Below are 27694 nucleotides of genomic sequence, written 5' to 3'. Positions count from 1 at the left end.
CAGTTACTTTAACAAACGGGCAAAGGTTCATTTGTTTATGGATACATTTTATTTAATTGAACTAAATCTCTAAGGGCAGACATAAAACAAATCATTGTATCTGAACAGTAAAAAGTCACACAGTACAGCCCTGTTATGTTCTATCCAATGGTGGGGTAGGGGGCGCCTACAAAATTCTTCCACTATTGTTTTATGTGCACTCAATACAATACACTTCGGTCCCCTAGTAGAGTCAATTGTAACAAGCCGTGTGGGCACACAGCTATCTAGACCAGATCTAACCAATCAATTTGGAAAAATAAAAAGGAAAAGAGCAATCATATGTTTTTCCAGTGTCTTTTTCGGGCGCCTCGAACTACTACATGCTGCCTGCCTGACATTGCCTTAATCACGTGGATGTCCATAGGAAGTGACTGCCCGTTCCAAAAAAATGGGCAGGAATAAGATCTGCCCTATCTTTTACAGTGCAGGCAGACAGAATGTTTATGGGCGAACTAGGAGAGGCTGGGCTCCATAGCAGTCTTCTGAATGGGGCCCCACCTTCGACAGTCAGTCTTCTTATCCCAGGAGGGTTGAGGGCATATCTCTGTCCAGGTAACTCCAGACCACATGGGGAAAGTAGACGGCAGGGAGCTAGAGATGAAAGATTCCTAGTCCTGCTGTCCCCTCCCCAATATTCCTTATCTGAGTTCCCGACTCAGGCTCTGTACTGTAGAACAGTGATTTTCAACCAGGGTGTGCCGCGGGGAAAGTTCCCCAAACTATGGTGCCCCCTGTGTTTTGTTTCCCAGCAATGCGCAGCAATGCACAGTCACGGCTTCTTACAGTGTAGGAGACGTGTACAATAACACATGCGCAAGCGACAAAATGACGTCACCGAGGCCGACACATCATCCTGAGAGCGCATTTGCCCACCACCACGGTAATGCCCGCCAATAATGCTGTCTATATGAGCTTTTGCCTGAGTATATGAACTGTTGGCAGAATACTCAGCATATGAGCTGGTACTTTTAGTACTCCAGCAGTATACTGCATATAACAATGAGAAATGTAACATGAGAAATACTATAGTCATGAGGCTGGAGTACTACAAGTACCAGCTCATATGCTGAGTATATGAGCCGGCACTTGTACTCTGGCCTCATGGCCATAGTACTTCTCATTGTACCCCTTTATATTGCAGTATATGAGCCACATAATAATCAGCACCTTATACTAAAACCAGGGAGAAACTAAGAACTGTTGAGGAAGAGCTTTTTGTGTGTCTTTCCACCATTCCTGCCAGGATATCCCTTTTGTGTTTATCGAAACAGGCCCAGGTATCACACTGAGTGAGTAAAATAAATTTGGATTCTATATTATTAACTATATGTATAATATGACTGTTTTTGTGTCATTTGGGCTATTTTGGTTGGTGGTGTGCCCAAGGATTTTCAAAGTATAGAAAGTGTGCCGCGGCTCAAAAAAGGTTGAAAATCACTGCTGTAGAAGAATTTACTGTTATATACATATTATGCTGTACAATGTGCAGGATAATATGTATATAATAGTGCACATCCTTCATTCTTTATTGTCAGGTCGGATGCCAGGGCCCCCTGACACTGTGGGCCCCATAGCAGCTGCTATGACTGCTACAACTGTAGTTACGCCTCTTGGCACGTTCCAGGCCGGGCTAGGCAGAGTACTTCATAATACATGCACCGTGCCGTGAGTGTGACTAATAGAGGGCTATGGGGACTTGCGTTAGCTGCAGTTTGTGTGGCTGCCTCACAGCCAAAAACAACAGTCGTGTGAATGAGACCGAATGCCTTATTTCATCTATGGTGGTCTTGTACAATGTAACAGCTTGTGAAGCCAGTGTAGAGGGGTTCTGGTAATGCCCCCTAAAGAACTTCTGGCTAATTAAAGCATAATGAAAAAGAAGATTTCCACAGCCCCTTCCACACTTGCGTTGCAGATCACGTCAGAGTTTGATCAGGCTGCGATCAGGGTTTGGTCAGTGAAAAACGCACATTTTGCATCAGAGTGCAATCAGTTTTCAGTTTTTCACGTGCGTTTTCAATGCAATTTCAATGCGTTTTTCACGCGCAGATAATGCGCGTGAAATGGACTCAGGACTGAGCTCTATCTTTTCTATGGTAATTGATGCGTGAAAAACCCATTGCACTTGCAAGTGTCTCAGAGTGCAATGCGTTTTTGATGCGTCTCAATAGATTTGTATGGTGCGTTTTTCACGCACGTGACTTGCCAAAGTAGAGCATGCCGAGATTTAAACGCGCGTTTGTGCGTGAAAAAAAATGCAAGTCTGAAAAGACCCATTGGTTACAATGGGTCAGAGTGCAATGCAAGTTCTGCGCGTCAAAAGCACGCGCAGAAAACGCGTGTGAAAAACGCAAGTGTGAAAGGGGCCTTACCTGGCCCATTCGCGATCCATTCAAAATTCTAAATTATTTTGTTTTCAGATAGTTTTACAACTCAAATTAGTTATTTAGTTACTAACTAACATTCCATATGTCTGCTTTATGTTTTCATGATTTTTAAAATATCTGAATATCGGTTTTCCGTATTTTCAAGTAGATTCCCAAATTAACTTTTCTGGAGATCATTCTTGTTTTTAATCAGCTTTGAAAGATAGAATATTAGAAACCCTATATATCACCCCATTTTCAGATCTGTACCCCTCAAACTTTCAGAAACAGTTTTTAGGAAGATTATGAAGATCTTCAGATTCATTAAGAACGTGCTCCAGAAATCATGAATCTGGCATGTCCTAGCAATGGCCCAACAGAGTTCACCAACTTTTTTGTGGTGCATCTTTAACATAGGGCATGCAACAGACTTTGCATGTTAAATATGGGGCACGGTCCGAATTAGCGCCGAAACGCCCCCTAATTTGTGTCGCATGGAGGCCAGCGCAGTTGTGCAACAAAAGGGTCACGTGTGTCACAACACTTCTTAAATACCTGTGCAAGCTGTTTACACCTAAAAGAACGTGCAAAGTCTGTCAGAAAACTGGTGCAAAGTCCTAAGTTAATGTGCCCCAAAGGGGAACGAGAATGAACTCTGCTACGATTCACTTCAATTGTGCACCAATATCCTGCATGTGTCGCTTCTCTGCTCAGGTCCGCCGAAGTTCACCTTCTTCTTCCTGATGCATGTAAGTGCATTGGATTGCGACACAATTTTAAAGTTAAATCCCGCGCTCAGTCCGAATCAGTCGGATTGTCCGACGTCACGCCCCCCCCCCCCATTTCGGTCGCATGAAAGTCAACGCCGATGCGCCAAAATCCAATCACGTGCGACACAATCCCCTTTTAAATCCCTGTCCCAGCGGCGGGATCCCCGAAGATGTCGGAAAATCCAATGGAAATGCGGTCACAGGACCCTTAGTAAATAAGTCCCATAATGTATTCTGATGACTAGTGGCCAGAATTAAAATTGCAAGGTTCTTTAATAGAAAATGCAAGAAAAAAAAAAATTCTTTAATACATCACCTTTTGGGCAACACCATTTTAAGCTGTAGATTTTTTTGTGTTATTTCCGTAAATAATGTATTAACCCTATACAGGCAGTCCCCGGGTTACATACAAGATAGGGTCTGTAGGTTTGTTCTTAAGTTGAGTTTGTATGTAAGTCGGAACTGTATATTTTATCATTGTAATCCCAGACAGAACTTTTTTGGTCTCTGTGACAATTGGATTTTAAAAATGTTGGGTTGTCATAAGAACCAGGACTAAAGCTTCATTACAGACGCCTGTGATAACTGTTACAGCTGATCATTGTAGCCTAGGACTAAAGTACAATAAATTACCAATATTCAGAGGTAGGTTTGTAACTAGGGGTCGTATGCAAGTCAAGTGTTCTTAAGTAGGGGACCGCCTGTACTGACATATTGGCCATGAGGTGATTTTTTTTTACGCTATTTTTTTTTTACCTGTCCAATCAAACTTGAAAAGACGAAGACCCCAGAAAAGTAATTTAACAGCTGGAAAAGAATTTCAAACAAGGTTTGCGGTTCTGCGAGGCCGCCTATTGTGATCAGAGTCCGTACTGCAAAGTAGTAACATCTCAGATACCTGCGGATAAACAAGACCAGAACATTTATTAATATTCTCAGATGTTTCCTCTGAAAGAATATCAATAACAGAAGGTATTACAAGAGGAGAAATCTTTTAGAACATGTACATGTACTCGGCGTGATTTATAAACTCTACGCCACCAGAATATTGCAGGTTGGGGTAAATATTGATACAAGGATACATTTTACTATGGGAAGCGGTGATTCCGCTAAGAGGTTTTACAGTGCAGCCGGGGGCCCAGCTGTGCCGCTGCTTGTGGATATGAGGCCCATTATTAATATGGATTCTAACTGTGTCCTAAGGTTAAAGGGGTTGTCAAGGGACATACAAACTTTTCAGAAGCAAATTAATAAAACCTACTAATATACCTAAATGATAAAATCTGCACTTATGCCTGGGGTTGAGCGGATCCGAACTGCAATGTTTGTTTCGTGCGGGATCATTGTGAGTTTGGGTTCCCATTGTGAGTTTGAGTTCAGCTACAAGCTTGCTTTTCAGGCTCCACCCCAATGGTAACACCCACAATTGGTGCTGGCACTGATCGAGGGTGTTTAAATGCTGCCTGCAAAAAAGCTTCTGACATTTAAGTACCAGCAAAGCCACCTTCAGCATTTTTCCCGTGGATAGTCGGCAGCATTTTCAGGGTCAACACGTGCGATCTGTACCAACATCAATTGTGGGTGTTACTGGAGCGAGGTGTACCCGAATCGGACATTTGATCAAAAACCGAAATTGATCCACTCATCAATACTAATGTCCCAATTTGAAAGCTCCTCTCCATGTCATTATTATAAGGGACATGTGGCCCATTGGTTAATCCAGTATTCATCCCTGTCTCAACAGTAAGTGGAACCAAGTTTTAACCTGTCAATGCGATGGCGGCTCCTATAGTGTATGAAACAGACAAGTCAAACAAGACTCTTCCACAGAAAAGTCTTGTGTTCCATGGACCAGAAAATAAACGGTTAGTTGGCCATTGAAGCACCTGAGTCATGGGGGCTGTTCACGGTGCTGTCCAAGTACTGGAGTTATTCCTCCTCTCATCTCCTTTTTCATCCCTTTAATGTCAGTGGGTGATACAGTTCAGATGATCCGCATGTGCACATAACATCACTTGTCTCCCAGCTCTGTACATGTCCACTGAAGTGTGGAGTCTACAAACAAAAAGCCAGGAGGCGGCCTATGTTATTTGAGAATAAGGGAGATCGAAACCACCCCGGTTACTACGTCACAAGAAGGGAGGGAGAAGAGAGGAGGGTTTATCATAAATACTTCAAGGCACAAACAGCGCTTTGGACCAATCCCCATAACCCGGTGTCTTCATTGTCAATGAGCCAGGTACATTTTCAAAGTTTATCTCCTGCTCACTGGAGCAGGATCGGGAAGTAAGAGTTCTCCTTATGAAGACTGCCAATTAAAGCCGCCATGTAGGGATTCTAGGAAAATAAGCAAAGTTTTCCAGTGTGAGATAAGGAAATCCACGCCTCTTTTAGCAACCGTATAAGGCAGCTCCCTTGACATCAAGCATGACCTTCAGGAAGCCTAATGACATTATGCAGGACTAAAACCAAACCGGTATATCTATTCCAGAAGGAAACATTTTTCGGTAAATGGTGTGTGTTGTTTGCTGCAGGAATTTGCCATCAGGTTGAAAAGTCAAAACCTTGTGACAGGTTCCCTTTAAGTCTCATGGATCTGTGCCTTGAATTAGCTATTGACACCCTGTCCCTCATCATGTCCATTCCAAAAAGAAGGAATAAGCTGCCTATGTCAAAACTAACACAAGGCCAAGAAGAGCTGTTTGAAATCAATTAAAGTATATTAGTATATATGTTTTTCAAAACATTTGAATAACCTTGTTGGTCGTGGGGCAACCCCATCAGCCCGCCTCCTTCTTCTGTAACAAGTGTAGCAGGCTTCTGGTTGAATACTACAGCAGTCACTTGAAGCAGAGGGGAGGGGCTGAACAGCAGAATGAGGGCACTCCTTCAGTTCATCAAGTCCAGCTACAATCCTGCATTCTAAATACATTTTAACAGTTCTGCTACTACTAACAACAAACACATAAGTATGGTTACGCAAAGCTCCAGCTTTACACCTGTCTGCAGCTTTGTATAATCAAAACTTCTGCTAGACTCCCTTTAACAATGTAAAAGTAATTTACAAAACATTTTATGCCCCCAACCACCACTGGCCAAAAGAGGAAACTCCTAAATATGATATCACACAGAAATAAATGTGCTAGTCACATTGGGGCTGCATTGTTTGTGCATATATTTGCATAATTTATAAGAACTGACATTTCGCTATTAGCCTAGTGTGTATTATTGTACAAATATTTCCTCTGCTTCTTTTTATTTGACGTTTCTCATCTCGAGCCTTAGTAGCTCATGTGGAAATAGTAATGTGCCCCCTTTAGCATGGTTTTGTCTGTATAGTGTTTGTAGTGAAAGCTACAGTCCGAAATATGGAAATAAGACGCAAAACCATGAAAACTCAAAGCGGCATTTGTGAAAGTGTGCAGAATGCTCGACATAGCAGAACTGTCGTGTAGTAATAGACAAGAGCCGTTCAGCATTGAGCGTGCACAGCGCATGCATTATATTTATAAAATGGAGCTAAAATAACAATGCTTTGGGCGATGGGATGCCAGCTTGCTCTGCAACACATCGATACTCATTCCAGAGCCTCTGGCACTGAATTAAACAAATCCTGTTATAGACTGGCATGCTAATGTGTATACAGCCAGAGAGGAAGCGGGGAGACTGAGCATGAATAATGAGCCAGCATAGACCATGGTGTAAGAGGTGCGACCCCCCAGGATCCACCAGACAGCAAAGTGAGACAGAAAGCTATACAGGTGGTTATTTATAATGAGAGGGGATCCTTGTCTGTTTTTAGAGCTCCGCTGCCCACAGTGGCTATGGCCCTTACTTGCTCTTATTTTTTTCAAAAAGTCCCCCCAAAATCTCAAAATTCATAACAAGTCCCAGCACATACACCTGCAGGGGACTGGAGTGACTAAGTCATGAATCTGGCCTTGCATGGTGTTGCGCTAGCAGTAGTTCTATGTTTACACCAGATTAATGGAGTGGCAGAAGTTCTGTGAGCAGAAGGTGCTGAGCATATTGTACACAGTGTCCTGTCTGCAGGCAGCATGTTATAGAGAAGGAGATGTCCGGTGCTCTGGGCTGCTAATTATGCACGCTCCTGCACCTCCCTGTTGGAGAGGGAGATGATATCATGCAGAAGGCGTGCATAATTAGCAGCCCAGAGCGCTGGACATCTTATCCCCGCACTCCGGGCTGCTAATTATAAGTTTGTTGTCTAGGTGATCCTGATGTTTCACGACTAGCGACAGACAGCTTCAGGATCAACATCAAGAGGAGCAGTGAGTATCTGTAGTTTAATATGTCTACCAGCTAGTGCTAGATTTCCTTTAACGTAAAAGAAGCAGTGCCAGAAAGGATATTTCATACCCTACCTGAGGTGGCTGATAAGACTATCGGATCATCCATTCATTTTAGAGGGTATTGTCCTCTCTATGTATAAAATGTGCAAAAGGTGCAAAATGGTTAGATAGATATAGATAGAAAATAAGGATTGATAACTAGATGGATAGATATAAAGACCGGAGATATTAAAAGAGCAATAGATCCTCTGCACACAAAAGTCCATATGTAGGGAGCCCCTTTAGAACGGGGGCCCTGGGCAAATGCCCAGTTTGCTGCCCCCAAACGTCGGCACTGTGGCTGTGCTACCTCATCTGCACGCTGTATCTCTTTCCCTGCGGAGTGAGAACTCATAACCCTAAACTGACACTCATTCTTTGGTTTGTCACTCTCCACTTAAATCTTCCATTTTTTTGTCTACCTCTTTCTGCTGTTCTCAGACCCATGGAATCACCACCTTGGATTATTGCCCAGAGGTCTGTATGTATAGTATGTACTGCTCATATTCCATAGGAAAACAATCCTCCCATATGCAGGGCTGACATTGTTTATAGGCCAATGTGACCATTGGAAACGTTATGGAGAAAAACCACATCCAATACAAAATGAAGCTGTGAGCTCTGAGATGTGACAGTAAAACATCTGCCCTTCAGCGAGGGTCTGGGGTCATCAGTAAGATGAACAAATCCTATAGAAAGCTGTGATCTGGGGAAGAACATCCTTTCTCACATGTAATAATAAATCTCCTGTAGCCCCTCGATTGCTGAAGATGAATGGGAATCCTGGAGGTGAAACATGTAACTGTCTACATTTTCCGATTCCGTCGCGAGGACCGCGGTGTGTATCACTTTGAGCGACTTTCTTAAAAGTCCCATGATACTTTGGATGCATAAATAACACAATTCACCTCGGATCGCTCCATCATTTCTATTGTCTTTGTGTCATTTGTAGAGCAAATGAAATAACAAGCTGTCAGTCCCCTCCAATGACAGATAGTTATACGGGCGGCTGCTGAATTTGACCTTTTGTGATAACATATTAGCATTAACTGTACCTTGTGTCAGACACTTATCACCCGACTAAAAATATCCTCCCAGGTTCTGAAAGGTTAGAGCTCGATAATAAGAGGGAAATCGGATTTAACTTTTGTCCACATTTTAACTATTTGGTGCACGGGACACAACATTTGGCATGACATATCTCTAAGTAGATTGATAGATGGAACTTACATGTTGCCGTTCCCATCGTAAACCCATTTGGTGCTGCCGATGCCCTCGTAGGCGGAAGCCCAGTAGTAGATGCATGCGTTGAGATGAAGAATGAACAATAGGTAACCTGTCGTTCTAATGACTCTGTAAAAAAAGGTAGCAATATGTATTCAGTAGGAAATGCCAGAGAGCTGCGAATGGACACTAAACAGAAGCCTTCTACAGCAGTAGGAGGGGCTGTGTAGCAGGGCTCTAAATCCAGCTACAATCCTGGAATATAAATACATTTTCACAGTCCTGCTGCTCCTAGCAACAAACACAAATATATAGTTAAACAGATATCCAATATGTTGCCTGCAGCTTTTTATTGTGAAGACTGCTAACATATTCCTTTAAGTAAGGCTAGTTTGGCAGGAGAGACAGTGTTAATTTGGGGTACACAAGAACTGTAATATATAGCGTGACAAAGTAGGGCCAAACAGACATAAGTGAGGCCACTGTTACCTAGTGGGGCACAATGATGGGTCATTATAATCACAAACTAAGAGATTGAGCTATGAAAAGAGGTTGTGCTGCGATGAAGGCAGGTGGTAAGGATCTTAAGCAAAAGCCAAACTTTCACACTAGGACCCTCAAGCCATACGCTATGTCTCTGTCTCAGTCGTATGATACAGGACACTTTTTAATATTTATATATATTTATATATAAAAAGGACATCTACCACCAGGATGAAGGATTGTAAACCTAGCACACTGACCTACTGGTGTGTAGGATCCTACCCGTGTGACAGGATCCACTCTTCTTTTAGCTTCTTATGCTGTGGTTTTTAAGAAACAAAAGCTGTAAGACTATGCAAATGAGCCCGAGGGGCTCCATATGTGTTAATGAAGCATAGAGCCCCTCAGACTCATTTGCATTGTTTTTTTCTTAAAAACCTAGCGGTCGATTTCCTTTAAAATACTTTGTCTTTATTGCAAGATCTGACTATTTCCATGAAATACCCATATTTCTTTTTAATTTTTTTAGGAAAAAAAAAATTAAACAGATGAACGTTGTTTATGAGGAAGGTAATGCAGCTACTCATTTATATTCCATTGTGTAAAAAATTAGGCTTTTCTGGCGAGTCTTCGCAGCCTGCGCCTCACCTGTAAATATACGCTCTCTTGAGGACGGCTTCTAGACGATCATTAAACTCAAAGAATGTTCTGTACTGAAAACAATGAGAAATGAAACAATTAGACCCACACAAATAATAACACACTGCAGACAAAGCCCCTGTCATGTATAGAGAGAAACTGGGACAAATCCATAAAACCTTTACCGAAGGAACATGCCAAAGCCAGAGATGTCACTTTATTACACATTAAAGTTGTTCACTTTTAAAGGTGATTTCCCATGAAATACTTTTATGGCTTATCAACAGAAGATGTAGATTTTGATAGATGAGGGCTGTGCACGTGCCCCTTTGAGTTACCCAAGGTTACGTAAAGTCAATGGAACGGACTAAAGGTAAGGGAGTGGTATACAACTACTCAGAAAGAATAAGAAAATTCTATGTTGATTGTAGGAAGTCCCCATTTAGATTCTGAATGAATAGAGCAAAGACGAAATCAGAATCAAAGAGCGTCTCCTTCTCTGGAGGACTGACTGGGGCAGATTTATCAAGTGTCTGAATGTCAGAATATATCTAGTTGCCCATGGCAACCAATCACAGCTCCCCTTTAAACTATTCATAAGCACTGGTAGAATGAAAGCTGAACTATGATTGGTTGTCATGGGCAACTGGAAATATTCTGACTTTCAGACACTTGATAAATCTGCCCCACTGTGTCTATGCAGGACACACAAACTTATTGGGGGAGATTTATCAAGCTGCCTAAGCGTAAGAATGTGCTTAGTTGCCCACAGCAACCAATCATAGCCCCCCTTTAAAAGATTCATGAACACTGGTAAAATGAAAGCTGAGCTGTGATTGGCTCTTACTCGTAGGCAGCTTGATAAATCTCCCTCATTGCTTTCATTATGGACTGTGTATTTCTTTGTCTCTGCTGCAGAGGCGCTGAAGGGAAGTTGTACATGTTGGCCCACATTTCTATAGTGTGCGGCAAATTCATGAAATTTGTTGCACGGTCTTCATGAATCTGGCGCTCACTGCACTGGTGCACCAACTTTTTTTTGTTGCATCTTTAACATAGCGCATGCGGACACTGCATGATGTGTCGTAAACTCCAACTGTCACTGGAACGCCCCTTTATGTGCAGAATTTTGTGGCACAGCAAACACAAAACTGGCACAGACACTTCATAAATACATGTGCAAGCACATTACACGTTCTTTCCAAGTCAGACAAAAAACTGGTGCACCCAGTTTAATAGATGTGGCCAACTGTATTCCACTCTTGATCTATAACCCCTGTCCAGCAGCTGGTCCAATTGCTTCCTTTACAAGTTTAAAAGAAGGTTGAAGGAAGCCCAATAAACAGCCTTTCCTAATTTGGTCTCTACAATAGAGTTGCCCCTTGCTCAGCCTCTTCTCCCTTTGGCCTGACATTAGGATAGGCACCAGTGAAGCCCCATTCTCAGGGCCGGATTATAGGGAGGGCTTCAGTGGCGTGCCCTGGGGCTACCACCACTTTACTTATAAGGGCCCCCCCCCAAGCAATGTCCGAAAGTAAGCTCACATCTGTAAGCTGACTGTCTCTCGGAGTGATGAGCATCGGCGGTGCCACCGCAACACATCTGCGCACGCTGTAGTCCCCAGGATTATAAGAGCATTGAATAGTCATTAGTGGACATTGTAATATTTCCCCTATGCAAACTCAACACTTATTTTACATCAAGGGTTAACTTGCATTTAATCTATAGTGTTTTGTTGTATACATTCTTTTTATTATTACTGTATCTGAAGAGACTAGTAGAAAGGGTTAATGAAGATGGAGAGACATTTCTGACTGTGTATCTCTGTCTCTCAGAAAACATAGTTATTCTCCACAGCTATAGTACTGATTGTTTACCAGACAAGCCGGCAGTCTGACCTTTAGAATGACAGGTTTACACTATAGAAGCCTAGAATATTATGAAAACTCAATGGAAGTCTATGGGAAAATGCCTTGTCTTTGTTTTTGTGCTAAAATGTAATCACTCCTCCTCTGGTATTTAAGGGGTTTTCCCACGGGATAGGGCCTAACTTGCTCGTCAATGGGGGTCCCCCGCAGATTGGGAGAACAAGGGGTCCGACCGACCCCTCACCGTTCCTCATTCTTATGGAGCAGACGGCCGCGCATGACGGTTCTGCTCCATTAATCTCTATGGAGCTGACGGCGATGGGTGAGCACAGCGCTGGGTAATTTCCATCAGCTCCATAGAGATGATCAGCAGTGGATAGGGCCTAACTTGTCTTCGTGCAAAAACCCCTTTAAATGTCTAGCAGTTTGGGAACAGCTTGGAGGAGAAGACAGCCAGTCTATATTCTGCCATAGACCCTGTGACAGGGCAACAAGTCATCTAAGAAAGTGTGGGACAACTATCCCAGGCGTTTCCTAAGCATTAACCCTTCTTTTGCCAGGGAGGAGACTGGAGAAGTCAGCCCTGTTCACTGCAGACCCTGACTCTCGGGACTTATTTCCCATTGGGGTGCACCAAAACTCCGCCACCCCTAACCCGGGCACTACACTGCCCTGCTCCCTACAAGCTTTGACAGTGACTCAGTGAGAGTATTCTGCAGGCAGACTCTTTTTCAGGAGTTGGGCTGCATGTAGAGTGCTACCTGATTCCCCCCTCCTTCATACCTAAGTCCTAGCCAATCAGTGTCAGGTTTACTTCCCCACAGATCACTCAGCCTCCTTCCCCTCACCCGCCAAGTGATCTGTCGGTCGGAGGAGAAAGTACTCGAGGAAGCAGTAGTGTCCGGGACTGGTGTTGTTACCAGTGCTAGTCACCAGTTCTTGTTTAAATGTTAGTTAAAAGTTTAGGCATGTTTTAAAGTGGTTAATCAACTTTTAGACAATGATCTCCTATTCTTAGGATCAGTCAACGGTATCAGAATGGGTGGTCCAATACCCGATATCATCAGGGTCCAGGTGAAGTGACTAGACGCTGGTGATGGTATATACTGAGTAGTTGGCTGCTGAGAACATCTGATGGGAGATCACGTTGGGTGTTAAATTTGCACTAATCTCATATACATGAGGACAATGTTGCAATATGAAGTGGCTTGATTGAACATTTCTGTAAACTGTGGAAAACATTGCCCTTGGCAACTAACTTCTATAGTTACAAAATCTTTCCATTCCTTCTGAATCTGCATTTCCAGCCATAGTGAACAGGCGACAGACATATACGCACTCACGTAGGATTTACCTTTAACATTCTGTTTAATCTGAACAATGGTTTGTATCCAAGGACGATGTACAGAAGATCAAGTGGCATCGCAGATGCTACATCAAGCTGTGAAACAACACAACACGGTTTAGTTTGCCAATTAAACCCGACAGATGACATTATGCTGATGTATTTCTGATGTTCACACCACACTCTCCGTTCATTTAACCTATAATGATCTGGAAAGGCTGGAATGATTTGCTGATCATCCCACATATTTTCAGCAATATTTTAGGCTACATTCATATCTCGTTTTTTTTGTGGATGCTCAGCCAAAAGCTCCCATATCAGGAAAGCTCCCGTCTAGAGATGAGTGGACCCACAGAACCTTTGCCAGCCGGATGTATTGACACTAGCCATGGCAATGATTGCCCAGGGGGAACTCTGAATCTAAAATGAAACTATGGGTCTGCTCATCTCTACTCCCCACATATACACTCAGCGTATACGTAGGCATATAATGATAAGTGAAGACATCTTTTTTGCCTCTATCTGACCAATATACATCATACACTATGGGGAGCACAGGATGAAAAAGACACATCAAGCTGCGTTTTCCAAAATATATGCTCAGTGGAGGTTGTTGGAGGCAAAGAAGGCCAAAGTATTGCATCCATCCCCGGCCTCTGCTGTAGCTTGTTTCCATGGGTGGATTCATCTTTTGGAGTTAATGGGCCCATACTCTAATTCCAGACATGGACAAGGATCAGCTTAGATATATTGTTAATGTCCACTGCTGGTCTCATTAACCCATATCAGTGTCCATATTATGGTTTTTAAACACCGCCACTAGTTGAACAAAGATTCATTTATTCTCTGTCTTGGTGACCCTAAAAAGATTGTAAACTGGGTGATAATTTTTGTCACGTTAGTTGCTTTATTTAAAGGGTTGGCCACTGTACCTCATGTTTTGTGTAATATATGTGTAAGTGTGGGCGGGGGGCAGGATAATAGGTAATTTACCAATATACATCTATTAAAAGTTGTGCTCCAATTTCATGATATGCAAAGTGAAGCTTCCAGTCTTTTCCTCATCACCCAGGCATTCCTGACCATAAAATGGCCTCAGATGGAGGGTCATGTGATCTTTATCTGTCCATGAACAATCACCCTGCCAGAATCTTGATGTCATGAATACTATCACATGGTCCTGGCAGGGCGATTGTTAACAAAAATTATTGTTGATTAAAAATTCCTTGCTACATTGCCAGCAGTCCTAGCAGCTGCAATGGAGCCTATGGTGTAGGGAGTCCCGGGATCCGACCTGAAACACTAAAGAATAGAGGATGTGCACCATCATGTACATATTTTGCTGCACATTGTACAGGATAATATGTATACTGTATAACAGTGCACATCTTCCACAGTACAGAGTATGAATAGGCAGTTACGCCCTAGTTACACCCCTGTATATCAGTACAAATTTCTCCTGGAATGACTGATAGTGGATCATTTATTTTATATTCTTACTTTAGATTGGATTGATTTTTGTATTTTATATTTTTACAATAAATGAGCAATGACATCTATGACAGATCTGTTTTTTATCCGATCCCAATGATTTCTGACAGATCCCATAGACTTGTAATAAGGTTCAGCAGGTTTCCATTAAATATCAGTATTTTTCATTTTCAGTGAAGAAATCTATTATTGCCATCAGAAACATCAGAATTGTATAGAATAGGAAAATGTCAGTGTAACCAGACTGGATGTATGAAGCCATTTTTTACATAATTTTTCATTGTTTTTATGCTCTTCCCTTCTCTTGTTGCCATCAACATGCAGACTCGTCGCTATTCTAATGAAATCCTTATTAACATGAATATCTGCATAAGCTTGTGAGAACTGAATAATGGATGTAATAATCAGATGTCAGACTGTATATTAATCAACCAACTGGCCATGGATAGTCATCTGTCAATGCGACTGTCTGGGGGGAAAAAATTACTTATTAGTTTAGCACATTTTACACAATTTTTACTCTAAAATGATCCTACACAAAAATAACTATTTTTATATAAAAGTTTTCATTCCTATTTAATGCTCATTATGAATTACCCAACAAAAGATGCATTTACAATGCTGTATTAGTTGATGTCTTTAAATTATAATCTTAAAGGTTTTTTTTCAAGATTTCTGGAAAAACCTCTGTGGGCCCAGGATAGGGGTGTACTTATCCTTCTCCAGCTCCTGCTCATCTTCACAGGATAAAATGTATGTCCTATGACCACTGTACAAGGAAGGGATGTCCCATGGTCCACTAAGACCAAAGAACTTTAAGACTGGAACTGGCCTCCAAGGTTTTTTTTTACAGTAATCCTGGAAAACTCCTTTAACATGACCCAGATTTACCATTAGTGAGGCTAACACTACGTGCAGCGGGTGGCATTTACTACAGGTTTTTGTAGCATTTACTACAGGTTGTAACTTCTATGTAGGTCTATCCTTAAGTGTAGAAGATCATGTTCAATCTATGGGAGAGGTGGATGGACACCATCTTGTATGAGCCTTCATCTTTCCAATACTAGCTGCTGTCTGGCTTCACATACCCGAAACTTTGTAGACTTCCAGTAGTTTTTCTTTGTTTCTTTTCTATCTGTCTAAACAGAAAAGAATAATTTTAATTACATAAGTCTGATAACATGGAATAATAATATCACCATAATACATACTGTATAAGCCTGTTTTGTAGAGCTTGGTTACATAAAATTACAAAAAAAAGCTCATTTTATCACAATAGTTATTTTATAACATTTATGGACATCCATTTTTTTCTGATTTTAATGGGAATGAACCAACCATATAATGTACACAGGTCTGTCTCCAGCCTCTCCTGGAGGCCAATGTCGGTGGATATGACCTGTTGGATCCTAACTTGTCTAAATCTTGTTACCTTCCTGACGTGAGACATAATAGAGTTGATGCCATAAACTGCATATGTCCCAGCTGACACCTTCCACTCTTCTTAACCCAGAAAGAGTTAATAAATTTTTTTAAACATAAAAAATATCCCCCTAATTTTTCTAGTATGAAGTATAATGTTTTTTTTTGGGCTAATCCTCACGTCCCGGGTGTCTTTTAGAAAACTTTATTGCAGGCATATGTAAATTTTATTAAGCGGCTACTGGGGCGTTGAGTAGCCGGACATGAGGCTACTAGTTGCGGCTACTCCACGCCCCAGTAGCCACATTACTCCACCTACCATTTAATCTTCGGCGCGGAGCTCCTCGTAGCTGCGTGCCCTCGTCCTAGTCCCCTGCATGCGCAGAAGATTAAATGGTAGGCAGAGTAACGAGGCTACTGGGGCGTGGAGTAGCCGCGACTAGTAGCCTCATGTCCGGCTACTCTACGCCCCAGTAGCCGCTTAATAAAATTTACATATGCCTGCAATAAAGTTTTCTAAAAGACACCCGGGACGTGAGGATTAGCCCAAAAAAGGGCTATCCTCACGTCCCATTCATCCATCGGGGTGGTAGGTTCCCTTTAAGGGCCTTCAATGCCAAGGGGTGTCTGACAATGTATTATTTCTCTTTCCATTTTATGAACACATGAGAAGATCTGTTAAAGGGAACCTGTCACCAGAGTTCCTTTTAGCCTCCACATGCCTCCACAGACAATTAATAGAATATCCCCAAAGTTTTGTTATGAAAATGTTGTCATTTGTGGATCAAATGAAAATTTATATCAAACTTTACCTGGCTCCCTGCCATCTGTGTCATCACAAAGCTGAGTCCCTGCAGTGACTGGGAGGAGGGAGGAAGTTTTTTTTCCAAAGTGAAGGAAGAGGAGCATTTTACACAGGAAGGGCGGAGGATCCGGCTCTATAAAGAACATACCCAGGGATTCAGGAAAAGTTTAATATAAATTATTATTTGATAACATCATATAATTGATCCACAAATGACAGAATTCTGATAAAAACCAGTTTGGGGATATGCTATTACTTGTACAGTATGTGGGGGCATGGAGGGGGCTCTGGTGACAGGTTCCCTTTGAAATCTGTCAATAAAAATTAAAAGTTTGAGTGCTGCCACCGATTGTAGCATTTAAATCCCGCATCTTTCATCCATGTGGCCATTACATCACCAACTGTGATCCTCCCCAAAAGTGGATTTTATTGCCACTGATAACATTGCCAGCAGCATTTAAAGACTTAACGCCCACAATTGCTGCCAACGCCAACTGCGGAGGGAGGTTGAGCTAAAACCAGATCCGAACTTCTAATGAATTTCAGTATGAACTAAGTTCAGTAGGAACCCCAACTTTGCGGTTTGGGTCCACTCAGCGCTAGTGTCAGGAGCATTAAGTTTATATTAACATTTTTTAACTACTTACTACTATGTCACCGCCTTTGATGAACTGAAGACGTGGCTGGAACACAAAAATATCCATAAGATAGCAAGTATCACACGTATAATCCACGATCATCCAGTACAGCAGGTTGTCAGCGTTTTGGAAGGGAAATACAATCCGCAGGGGTATAAACCAGCAGTTCCAGTTGAATGTCAATGCAACAATCAGCAGCCAGAAGAGATACAATGGATCTACGAGAGAACGCAATGTTCATGTATAAAGTATAGGAATTACTTGGGAAATAGTTGTGTAACTTTCTGACCTCTCTAATCGACACGGATAACAATGTGTTTCAGAAGCGGTTGTCTCAGAACTTGTCAAAGGGAGACGAATATAGAAATCTATTTCTCACGTCTCTTAATGAGCTGAGAATAAGTGCTGAGTGCTCTCCTATGTAGTCGCATACACAGAGCTCAGTGATACCTAATACATATTACATAAGGGACCCCCTAAACTACTAAGTCTATGGTCACATGCTGGAATTTTGTGCAGATTTAATTTGCAGGTCTTTCATATGCAGTTTGTATCTCATAGATGTGAAATGTATTTTTCCAACTTAGAAAATCTCTGCAAAAACTTCTGCCATGGAAAATGCAATCATATGCCATCACTGATGGAAAAAGGGTCTGACTAAGGAGTTTAAAGGAGGTCTCCCACCAGGATAAAGGATTGTAAACCAAATACACTTATATGCTGGTGTGTCCACCTTCTGGCAGGATCTGCTCTCCTTGTAGCTTCTTATGCCCTTGTTTTTAAAGATTAAAGGTTTTAACAATTATGCAAATGAACCTGCGGGGCTCCGACTCCTTAGATGCCAATGGAGCCTTCAGCCCCCCAGGTTTATTTGCATAATTTTAAAACCTTTTTTCCTAATAACAAGGTCCCAAGAAGCTAAAAAAAAGAGCAGAAAATTACGAAGAGGGAACACACCGGCACGTAAGTGTGCTTGGTTTACAATCCTTCATCCTGGTTGTAGACGTCCTTTTATAGGTCATACATGACTGATAAGGTCCCTGACCAATCAGCTTGGTCAGACTGGTCCAACAGAGTACCAGAGGCTCTAATCGAAAAGTGGACTCCAGAGATACAGCAGAAGGCAACCCAATTTTGTGTCTCCTAAGGTATGTATATATATAAGGGGTTGGGCCTCCTGGAATAATTTTACATAGGGCCATCACAGGGCCAGGAATCCTGGACAACCCTTCTTTTACCGTCTTAACCTGTTGGAATTATTTCTGTAGCCCTCACTGAGCAATGAATGTAAATATCTTAGCTCTCTACTGTCACAAGGGAGAGGCAGACTTTTAGCCCCAGACCAGCATCCCCCATCCTAATTAGTATAGTTTATTGGTAGTTTCAGTACTAGTTAGATACCCTAGTGTGGTCCTTGGCAGAAACAGTGGGGACTAGAGAGAAATTTCCAACTACACCAGAATCAGTGGAGCATTACCAAGTAAATGATATAGAGTTGGAAAGGGTAAGCTTGTCAGGAAACATCATTGTTATCAGATTTAGAGGTCTAAAGTGAACTCATGGCCTGTCCACAATAGCGATATCTTTCTGCCCAGGCCTACCTGTATACCCATCAATGGAGTCAGGCATCTTCAACTTGTGGAAGTACTTTAGAAATGTACGTCTCTTGAACTTGCAGCAGAGCATATCACAGTAATGTTCTTCTTTGACTTCCGCTTCTTTTCCCTTCTCAATGTCCTTATCTGGTTCAGGCTTTTCTTCCACTTTAGGAGGTGGTGGAGGTGTTGGAGGTTTCTTTGATTTAACTGGAGCTGAAATGTATCAACGGTACAACGGTATCAACCTACACACAACATTGCTGCTATTGTGTACCCTTCTCCCGTTACATTATGAGTGTAGGTCTTCAAAATGTTGCCCGTCCTGGTCTTTTGGTTAGCCAACTATATTGGCCTAGGTTTGCCCTTTGTAATCTTTGGGCATATCCTACAAAATGTCTTTGCTTATATACAAGCAATAGGCTGTGGACAGTAGGCCAACTTTGCCAACCATAATCATGCGCTCCTTCACAATACTCTTCAAAAATGTACTGAAAAACGTGCCACACTGAGCTTGTACGAGGCCATTGTTCTTTTTGGTGTTAGATGATTTTTATGATAGTTTCTATGTGTTATATTTTCAATTGGTTGAACAAAAAATAGGTCCCCAAAATTACTACTGGCTCAATTTAATGTTGATGTTATGTTTACGGAGCGCAAAACAGAATTAACAGTAAAGAGTTGACGGAAAAGATCAAAAATGGTCGATTTCATGACATCGTTACATCTACTGGCATCATACTCTACGTCAAATAACTTATAAATTACTTGTTGTAGGGCTTGGCTCCGCTGATGAAAGGTCCACATCCGCCAATTTTTCCTTGTAATGGCTGGTTCTTTCTCGCATGCGTTTAATGAGATCCAGAATTTGCGCTTCGGCATACTCGCTGTTGATACTTGTCTCATCTTGTTTGTTTCTGCCAAACCAAAGGGAGAAAATCTTACAGAAGACACATTTATAAAAACATTAAATGGCATATGGGCTGCACGGTGGCTGAGTGAGTAGCACTTCTAGGACACCAGCCTCACACGACCGCCCCTTTTGACCCTGGGTTTCGCCGACACGGCTTCTTCCAGGGCGTAGCTGGTGTCTAACTCCCGTCCTCTCTTATAAGAGGTAATTAGCATACAACATACAACATTATAGCAACATTATAACAATATGATATACAAAACAGATTTCCTTAAAATGTCTACGTCAGTGATTTTCAATCTTTTTTGAGCCGCGGCACACTTTTTATACATAGTAAATCCTGGGGCACACCACCAACCAAAATAGCACAAAATGACACTAAAACAGTCATAAAAGGCCTCCCTTTACTAATAAAAAACCCCTAGCGGCCTCCCTTTACTAATAAAAAACCCCTAGCGGCCTCCCTTTACTAATAAAAACCTCTAGCGGCCTCCCTTTACTAATTAAGAGCCCCTAGCAGCCTCCCTTTAATAATTAAGAGCCCCTAGCGGCCTCCTTTTACTAATAAAAACCTCTAGCGACCTCCCTTTACTAATTAAGAGCCCCTAGCGGCCTCCCTTTACTAATTAAAAGACCCTAGCGGCCTCCCTTTACTAATTAAGAGCCCCTAGCGGCCTCCCTTTACTAATTAAGAGCCCCTAGCGGCCTCCCTTTACTAATTAAGAGCCCCTAGTGGCCTCCCTTTACTAATTAAGAGCCCCTAGCGGCCTCCCTTTACTAATTAAGAGCCCCTAGCGGCCTCCCTTTACTAATTAAGAGCCCCTAGCGGCCTCCCTTTACTAATAAAAACCTCTAGCGGCCTCCCTTTACTAATTAAGAGCCCCTAGCGGCCTCCCTTTACTAATTAAAAGACCCTAGCGGCCTCCCTTTACTAATTAAAAGACCCTAGCGGCCTCCCTTTACTAATTAAAAGACCCTAGCGGCCTCCCTTTACTAATTAAGAGCCCCTAGCGGCCTCCCTTTACTAATTAAGAGCCCCTAGCGGCCTCCCTTTACTAATTAAGAGCCCCTAGCGGCCTCCCTTTACTAATTAAAAGACCCTAGCGGATGGGCGGATGGGCGGATGGCCGACGCGGGGCTTGTAGGTAACTATGGGGGCCGAAACACAGGGGTGCGCGGCAGCACTACACATGGACACCATGGTTCGGGGAACTTTCCCCGCACCACACTCAACCATGTGTCGCAGCACACTAGTGTGCCGCGGCACACAGGTTGAAAATCACTGGTCTACGTGACCTGCTCAAATTAGCTGCAGGCATATTTTCTGAGTTTGCACTGTTCCCAATGCTACACCTATACCTCCAGAGCTGCATTGCCGCCCCATCCACCCAAAGCTACGTATGTCACTGATGGGCGGTTTCCAACTGCGAACCAATCCATGGGTGTCCTACTTGTCTGGACCAATCCACGATCAAGTACCACCCCCTTGGCCCACGTGGGTCATTGCAGACCCTTTACCGCTACTTGGCAGCTCTCACTCAATTAAAAAAAAAAGTTTTTTACACGATTGGAGTGCGTGTTTCTTCTAGTGGTCCGCTGTGGTGAACGGTGGTAACAATAGGAGGAATGAAAACTGCATCCACGTGGGTCTGAGCAGTGGGCTACTCTTATCTGGAGAATCTGTGGATTTGTGCTGTGAGCAGAACGGAGGACAAACGAGAACAATTATTGTGAACGTTTGGAGTGAAAACCTCTGTGAACGTCTGGAGCTCCGGTCAGATAAGAAATCTATATATTTTTATTTCTATCTCTTTATATTTTAACATTGGGACTTCTGGATCAGTCCTGGACCGTTGTTTTAGCTCAGAGAGGGTTAAAGTTAAGAGTGCAGCACTACACCCAAAGAGTATACAGGTAGGTTGTTTAGATTGTGAGCCCCATGGAGACAGGGACCAATTTGACATGCTTTGTGGAGTGCTGTGTGCGCTATATAAATAAAGAATTATTATTATAATTATCCACAATTTAGTGATGGAAATTCTACAGTGTACCCATTGGGTGCATACCCCAACATACATGGCGCTACAAGTAAACCAAGGGGTTTTCCTGCAAAGCACAAAAATATCATAAACAAACAATACAAACAAAAGGAAAGAAAGGGCTGGAACCCCCCCTAACGGAGTGGGTGGGGTGGAGGCCAACATGACGGGGGGCAGAGCGAGGGGATTGGCCCCTTTTTGAATTCGGGGGAGGAATTAGTTAGTCTGGGGGGAGGAGGGGGTGTTATAAAGGGCAGAGAGCGGGAAAACAAGGCAGTCCGGTGAGACAAAAAGCAGAAGTGACTCACCGTTCCCGGCCCGTCCCAGGAAGATGTCAAGTGTCCAGGGCCTACTTGATCAGCTGTCACGAGCAGCCGGGGACAGAGGGGAGGCATGGCTGCAGCAGGCGGTTTCCTCCCTGCTGGCGGAGCCAGCTGGCGGTGCAGGACAGTCGCGGCCCGCGCGGACATCGCGGGCGCCCAATAGGTTGAGCCCGGAGGCTCGACCGCGGACCCGGCGGCGCCAAAGGAGTCCCTCCGGGGACCCTCCAGTTCGCGGCCCCGCTGCTTCTAGATCCGGCGGGTGGCCGCGATCTGGGAGGAATCCGAGCAGGCGGTCGGGTCCGGCGGTGGGAACTCGGTCGCGGCCTTCACTTCCGGTCGTGGCCGCTTCCCGCCTGAATACAGGATCCGGAGGAGGCGTGGCGGTGGGCCCTCACGGCGATGCTCCGGTCGTGGGGCCTACCAGGATGAGGACTACGGCGGTTGGTCCGCCCGACAACGGTGAGCGCTATAGGGGGGATGTCAGCGGGCAGCAGGCGGCTGGCCCTGTTTCAGCTATGGGGGGGGACGTTTTCAGTGGGCAGCAGTCGGCTGGCCCTGTCCCAAGTATGGTGGGGGACGCCTTCAGCGGGCAGCAGTCGGCTGGCCCTGTGTCCACAATAGTGATACCTTCCCCGGCGCCCGGCAGTACGGGGGGGGGCATTATTTGGCGGGCCCTCTGGGAGTCCGGCCTGCGTGCATCACAGTGTTGTGCAGCACCAGGGGTTTCAGGGTATGCCTGGTCACCCCTCAGTGATGTCGCAGCCTCCGGTCTTCCAGCATCCAGTTCTTCACCCGGCACTACAAGGGCCTAGTCGTCCCGGGACTCCAGTGGCGGGAATCAGGGGAACCCCCCTGCAGCACGGACAGCCAGGAGTCCAGTCGCCGCTTCGTGTGGATGGAAGAGGAGTCGGCAGCCCGTCAGGACACAGTGGTCTGCTGATCAGCGGGACTCCGATTAGAGCGGCTGGTGGGGTCACAGCCCCTGCGCAGCTAGGTGAGTTATATAGCATGTCATGTCCTTTTCCGCCTATTTTAATGTCTCAGCCCCCAGCAGATAGTCAAATAATGGGTGCGCCGGGGGGGATAGTATGCTAAGTGGCACACCAGGTAGTGACGGGGTTAGGGAGCTGCTGGGTACGGTTAAAGATTTGCTAGTCAGATGTGAACGGGGTCTGACGCCTTCGCCGGTAACGGCGTGGGTGCCCCCTGGAGGGGAGGGTGCGGGTACAGGCACTGTGGCCCCGGCGGGCCGGGGGGTGGGGGTTATGGTGTCCGTACAGACAGAGAAGGAGCAGGGGGACATGGTGAGGATTGATGATAGGGCAAAAGGGGAGGTGTATGTATGTTTTGAGGGTCAGTTGGGAGCCCATTTGAAGAAAGAGGTAAAGGAGAAGATTTGGAGAGACGAATTTATCGAGATATTTTCTCTTTTGCCTCTATCAAAATTTAATGTGGACAAGGGGAAGAAAGACGAAAGTAAGAAGGAAGAGGAGGAAAAGCGAAGGTGGAGGCTTATTCCACAAACACATTCCAACTGGTCGCAGGCGTTCTCAATTTTGGCGTGTGTTATCGGGGAGAAAACGCCCGAAAACTGCTCTGCGCTTTTTGTATATCAGGAATCCATTGCGGAAGCCTACCGGGCCTATGGGGGGCAGGCGTGGTTACGTTATGACGAGGAGTTTAGGCAGCGCAAGTCGGTTAGACCGAGTATTAGGTGGGACCAGAAGGATATAGGCCTTTGGTTGAAGGTTATTGGGCCTACTAAGTTTGGGCATTCCTTTCGGGAAGGGGGGGGTCATGGCTCCCAGGGGTCCGGGGCCGCGGGGGGTGACCAGAGTGGAGGTAAGCCCGGTCTCTGCTGGCAGTTTAATGACGGGCAGTGTAAGTTTGGGAACAACTGTAAATTTAAGCACGTATGTTCCTCATGCAACGGGACTTCCCACGGGTTGGCTAGGTGTTGGAAGAAAGGGAAGGGTAAGTCCGGAACAGCGGCCAGCCAGGGGAGTGACACCAGTGAGAGTCAGCGAGATGGTACCGTATCTAAGTAGGTACCCCCAGAGGGAACATGCCAAGTTACTGTTAGAGGGTTTTTCTGAAGGTTTTGTTATCCCAGCTCCCCCATATCAGGTCCCCTTTAGCGTAAAGAACCTTAAGTCAGCGCTGGATCACCCAGGGGTGGTGAGGGAGAAGTTGGTGAAGGAGGTCCAGTGGGGCGGATGGCGGGCCCATTTTCGGTGCCCCCCTTTGCTGATTTAGTGGTGTCACCGCTAGGGGTGGTGCCAAAAAAAGGAGCCGAATAAGTTTCGGCTCATACATCACTTGTCCCATCCAAAAGGGCAGTCAGTGAATGATGGTATTGACGACAGCCTTTGTTCGGTACAGTATACATCATTTGACACTGCATTGGAGTGGGTGAGGAAGGCAGGAAGGGGGGCTTACATGGCAAAAGTGGACATTGAGTCCGCTTTTCGGCTATTACCGGTCCACAAGGACAGTTTAAAGTTGCTGGGTTGCTATTGGGAGGGAGAGTTTTTTGTTGATTGTTGTTTACCAATGGGATGTGCTATATCTTGCTCATATTTTGAGGCTTTCAGTTCCTTTCTGGAGTGGGTGGTAAAGGATGTGGCAGGTCGGCAGTCAATTGTGCATTACCTGGATGATTTTTTGTGTGTGGGTGCGGCGGGGTCAAGGGACTGCGAGATGTTGTTAAGTACGGTCCAGTGGGTGGCGGGAAAATTCGGAGTTCCGTTGGCCCCTGAGAAAACGGTAGGACCTGCGACGAGTTTGAGTTTTTTAGGGATCACCATTGACTCGGAACTGATGGAGTTCCGGCTGCCGGAAGACAAAGTAGCAGATCTGAGAGTATTTGTGGGGAGGGCGGTTCGCTTGCGCAAGATAGTTTTGAGGGAGTTACAATCGTTGTTGGGAAAATTGAACTTTGCGTGTCGGGTAATGCCGATGGGCAGAATTTTTTCACGGAGGTTAGCGGCGGCAACTTCTGGAGTGGTGGAGCCCCATCATTTTGTGCGTCTGCGGCGGGAGCACAGGGAAGATCTGAAGGTGTGGGCGACATTTTTGGACACCTTTAATGGGAGGGCTCTATTAATGGGTTCGGTAGTGGACAGTTTTGACTGCGAACTTTTTACGGACGCAGCGGGGGGAGCCGGTTTCGGAGCATTTTACCAGGGGCACTGGAGTGCAGGTGAGTGGCCGGATAGATGGGTGGAGAAGGGTTACACCAGAAACATGACTTTGTTGGAGTTGTTTCCTATAGTGGTGGCAGTTTCCATATGGGGAGACTGCTTCCAAGATCGGAAAGTGCGATTCCACTGCGATAACATGAGTGTGGTGTTGGCTATAAACAGCTTGTCGGCTTCATCTGCTCCTGTTGTTTGTCTATTGCGGCACTTGGTACTGAGTTGTCTGGGATTGAATGCATGGGTGACAGCGGTACACGTACCTGGAGTGCAGAATGTAATTGCTGATGCTCTTTCTCGGTTTCAGTGGGATCGGTTCAGAGCGTTGGTCCCGGGGGCGGACGACGTGGGAATCCCTTGCCCGGAGAGCTTATGGGAGCTGGTGTAAGTGCAGCAGGTGAGCTCATACGGGGGTCATTGGCAGAGTCTACCTGGAAAGGGTACGTGGCGGTTTGGAGGGAATGGACGGAGTGGTTGGAGGTCTTCGGTGGGGTGGAAGTTGAGGAAGATAAGGTAGGGGCGATGCTGTTGTGGCTGGGGGAGGCGGCTAGGGCCGGATGTTCAGTGGCGCGGGTAAAACGTTTTTTGGCTGGGGTGGCGTTTGGGTTGAAGATGAAAGGGGATAGAGACATCACAAAGGCATTTTTGGTAAGGCAGGCAGTGAAGGGTTTCAGGAAAGGTGGTAGTGGGTTGGATAGTCAGAGGCCGGTATCCTTTTCCTTATTGGGAAATCTAGGGGCCATCTTACCCAGGGTCTGTCGATCTAATTTTGAAGTCTGTTTGTTTAGGGTTAGTTTTTCGCTGGCGTTTTTTGGGGCATTTAGGATAGGGGAGCTAGTGTCTCCCTCCCGTAAGAGGGGCGGGGGTGTGCAGTTTTCTGACAGATCAGTTTGGGAGGGGTAAGAAGGTTCGTTTAGGGAAGGTTGGGGGTTCAATAATGTGCCCGGTAGCATGCTGGCAGGAGTACAGCAGTTTGAGGAAAAAGGGTTCTGGCCCGGCATTGTGTCATGAGGATGGTTCCTTTTTGTCAAAATTTCAGTTTCGGGAAATTTTTTACAAATGTTTGGATTCGTTGGGATTGGCAAGGAGGGAGTACGGGACCCATTCTTTTAGAATTGGGGCGGCGACGGAAGCATTCAGGTATGGCTTGGGGGAGCAGATGGTGAAAGGGATAGGTAGATGGCAATCGGGGAGGTATAGATCATACATTCGCCCCCAGTTGTTGTAAAAACTAGGTTAGTGGGGGGGGGGGGGGTGAGTTTGAGAAGCACAAAGTAGTAGTAATGTGTTTTGTTTTTGTCATTTTAGGTCAGGGACCAAGATCAGTTTGGATTCTAGGTCATTCCTATGTGTACTGGGGAGCAGCGAGGGCTGATATACGTCCGGATGGCAGGCAACTCGGTTTTCATAGGGACGTTGCTGTGATTCGGTGGTTAGGTGCTAGAGGTATGAGATGGCAGAGAGTTTTGGGGGAGGTAAGTAGATTTGCAGCATTAGATAGGCCTCCGGACGTCCTTGTTTTACACGTGGGGGGAAATGATTTGGGTATTCGCCCCTGTAGGGAGTTGATTAGGGACATCCGTTACGACCTGTTGCGTTTGTGGGTAACTTATCCGACCTTGTTAACGGTTTGGTCGGAGATGGTACCTAGAGTGTCTTGGAGGCATGCTTTCTCAGTTGAAAGGTTGGATAAGGCAAGGGTTAAAGTGAATAGAGCCATTGCTAGTTTTGTGGTTAAGCATGGAGGGGTGAGTGTGAGGCATTGGGAGTTGGAGAGAAGAGAAGGCAACTATTGGTTGCAGGATGGGGTCCATCTCAATGCGGTGGGAATGGATTTGTGGTCCTTGAGGATCCAGGAGGGGATCGAGAGAGCCTTGATTTTGTGGGGGGCCTCACATGCTTGAGGTGTCAAGAGCATGTGGGCTGTGGCGGGTAGAGGGTCCTCGGGGTTGGTAAAAAGTCTATCGGGAGGTGGAGTCAGGAGTGAGTGACACACCTCGAAAATTGTTGGATGGTGGTTTTGGGTCTAGGCACACTGGGTTGTGGGCTCTTACAAGGTGGTGTCCTTGGGGAGCCCGGGAGAAGATACAAGCCACTAAAGCTGGCTGGCGGTGCCGCCGAGCCTGTGGTGGCGGCTGGCGGTAACGGAATTGTTAAGGGAATATAAGTTTCCTTAATTTTG

General features: G+C 44.8%; 1 protein-coding gene across 2 annotated transcripts in view; it reads right to left on the bottom strand.

Moving 5' to 3' along the window:
- The window catches only part of CNGB3 (cyclic nucleotide gated channel subunit beta 3), a 121126-nt gene that overhangs the window by 48769 nt on the left and 44663 nt on the right, over window positions 1-27694 (bottom strand). For both annotated transcript variants that reach the window (XM_072151582.1, XM_072151584.1), the window contains exons 5-12: window positions 19809-19957; window positions 19047-19256; window positions 17455-17663; window positions 15669-15719; window positions 13099-13185; window positions 9886-9950; window positions 8761-8883; window positions 3935-4076 (exon numbers count right to left, since the gene is read on the bottom strand). In XM_072151582.1, coding sequence (XP_072007683.1) covers window positions 3935-4076; window positions 8761-8883; window positions 9886-9950; window positions 13099-13185; window positions 15669-15719; window positions 17455-17663; window positions 19047-19256; window positions 19809-19957 — 1036 coding nt within the window. The remainder of the gene's footprint in view (window positions 1-3934; window positions 4077-8760; window positions 8884-9885; window positions 9951-13098; window positions 13186-15668; window positions 15720-17454; window positions 17664-19046; window positions 19257-19808; window positions 19958-27694) is intronic.

The sequence above is a fragment of the Engystomops pustulosus genome, chromosome 5 (genome assembly GCF_040894005.1).
Source record: "Engystomops pustulosus chromosome 5, aEngPut4.maternal, whole genome shotgun sequence".
Lineage (NCBI taxonomy): Eukaryota > Metazoa > Chordata > Amphibia > Anura > Leptodactylidae > Engystomops > Engystomops pustulosus.
Note: the sequence above shows the minus strand (reverse complement) of the source record. Positions and strands in the feature narration are given on the sequence as shown.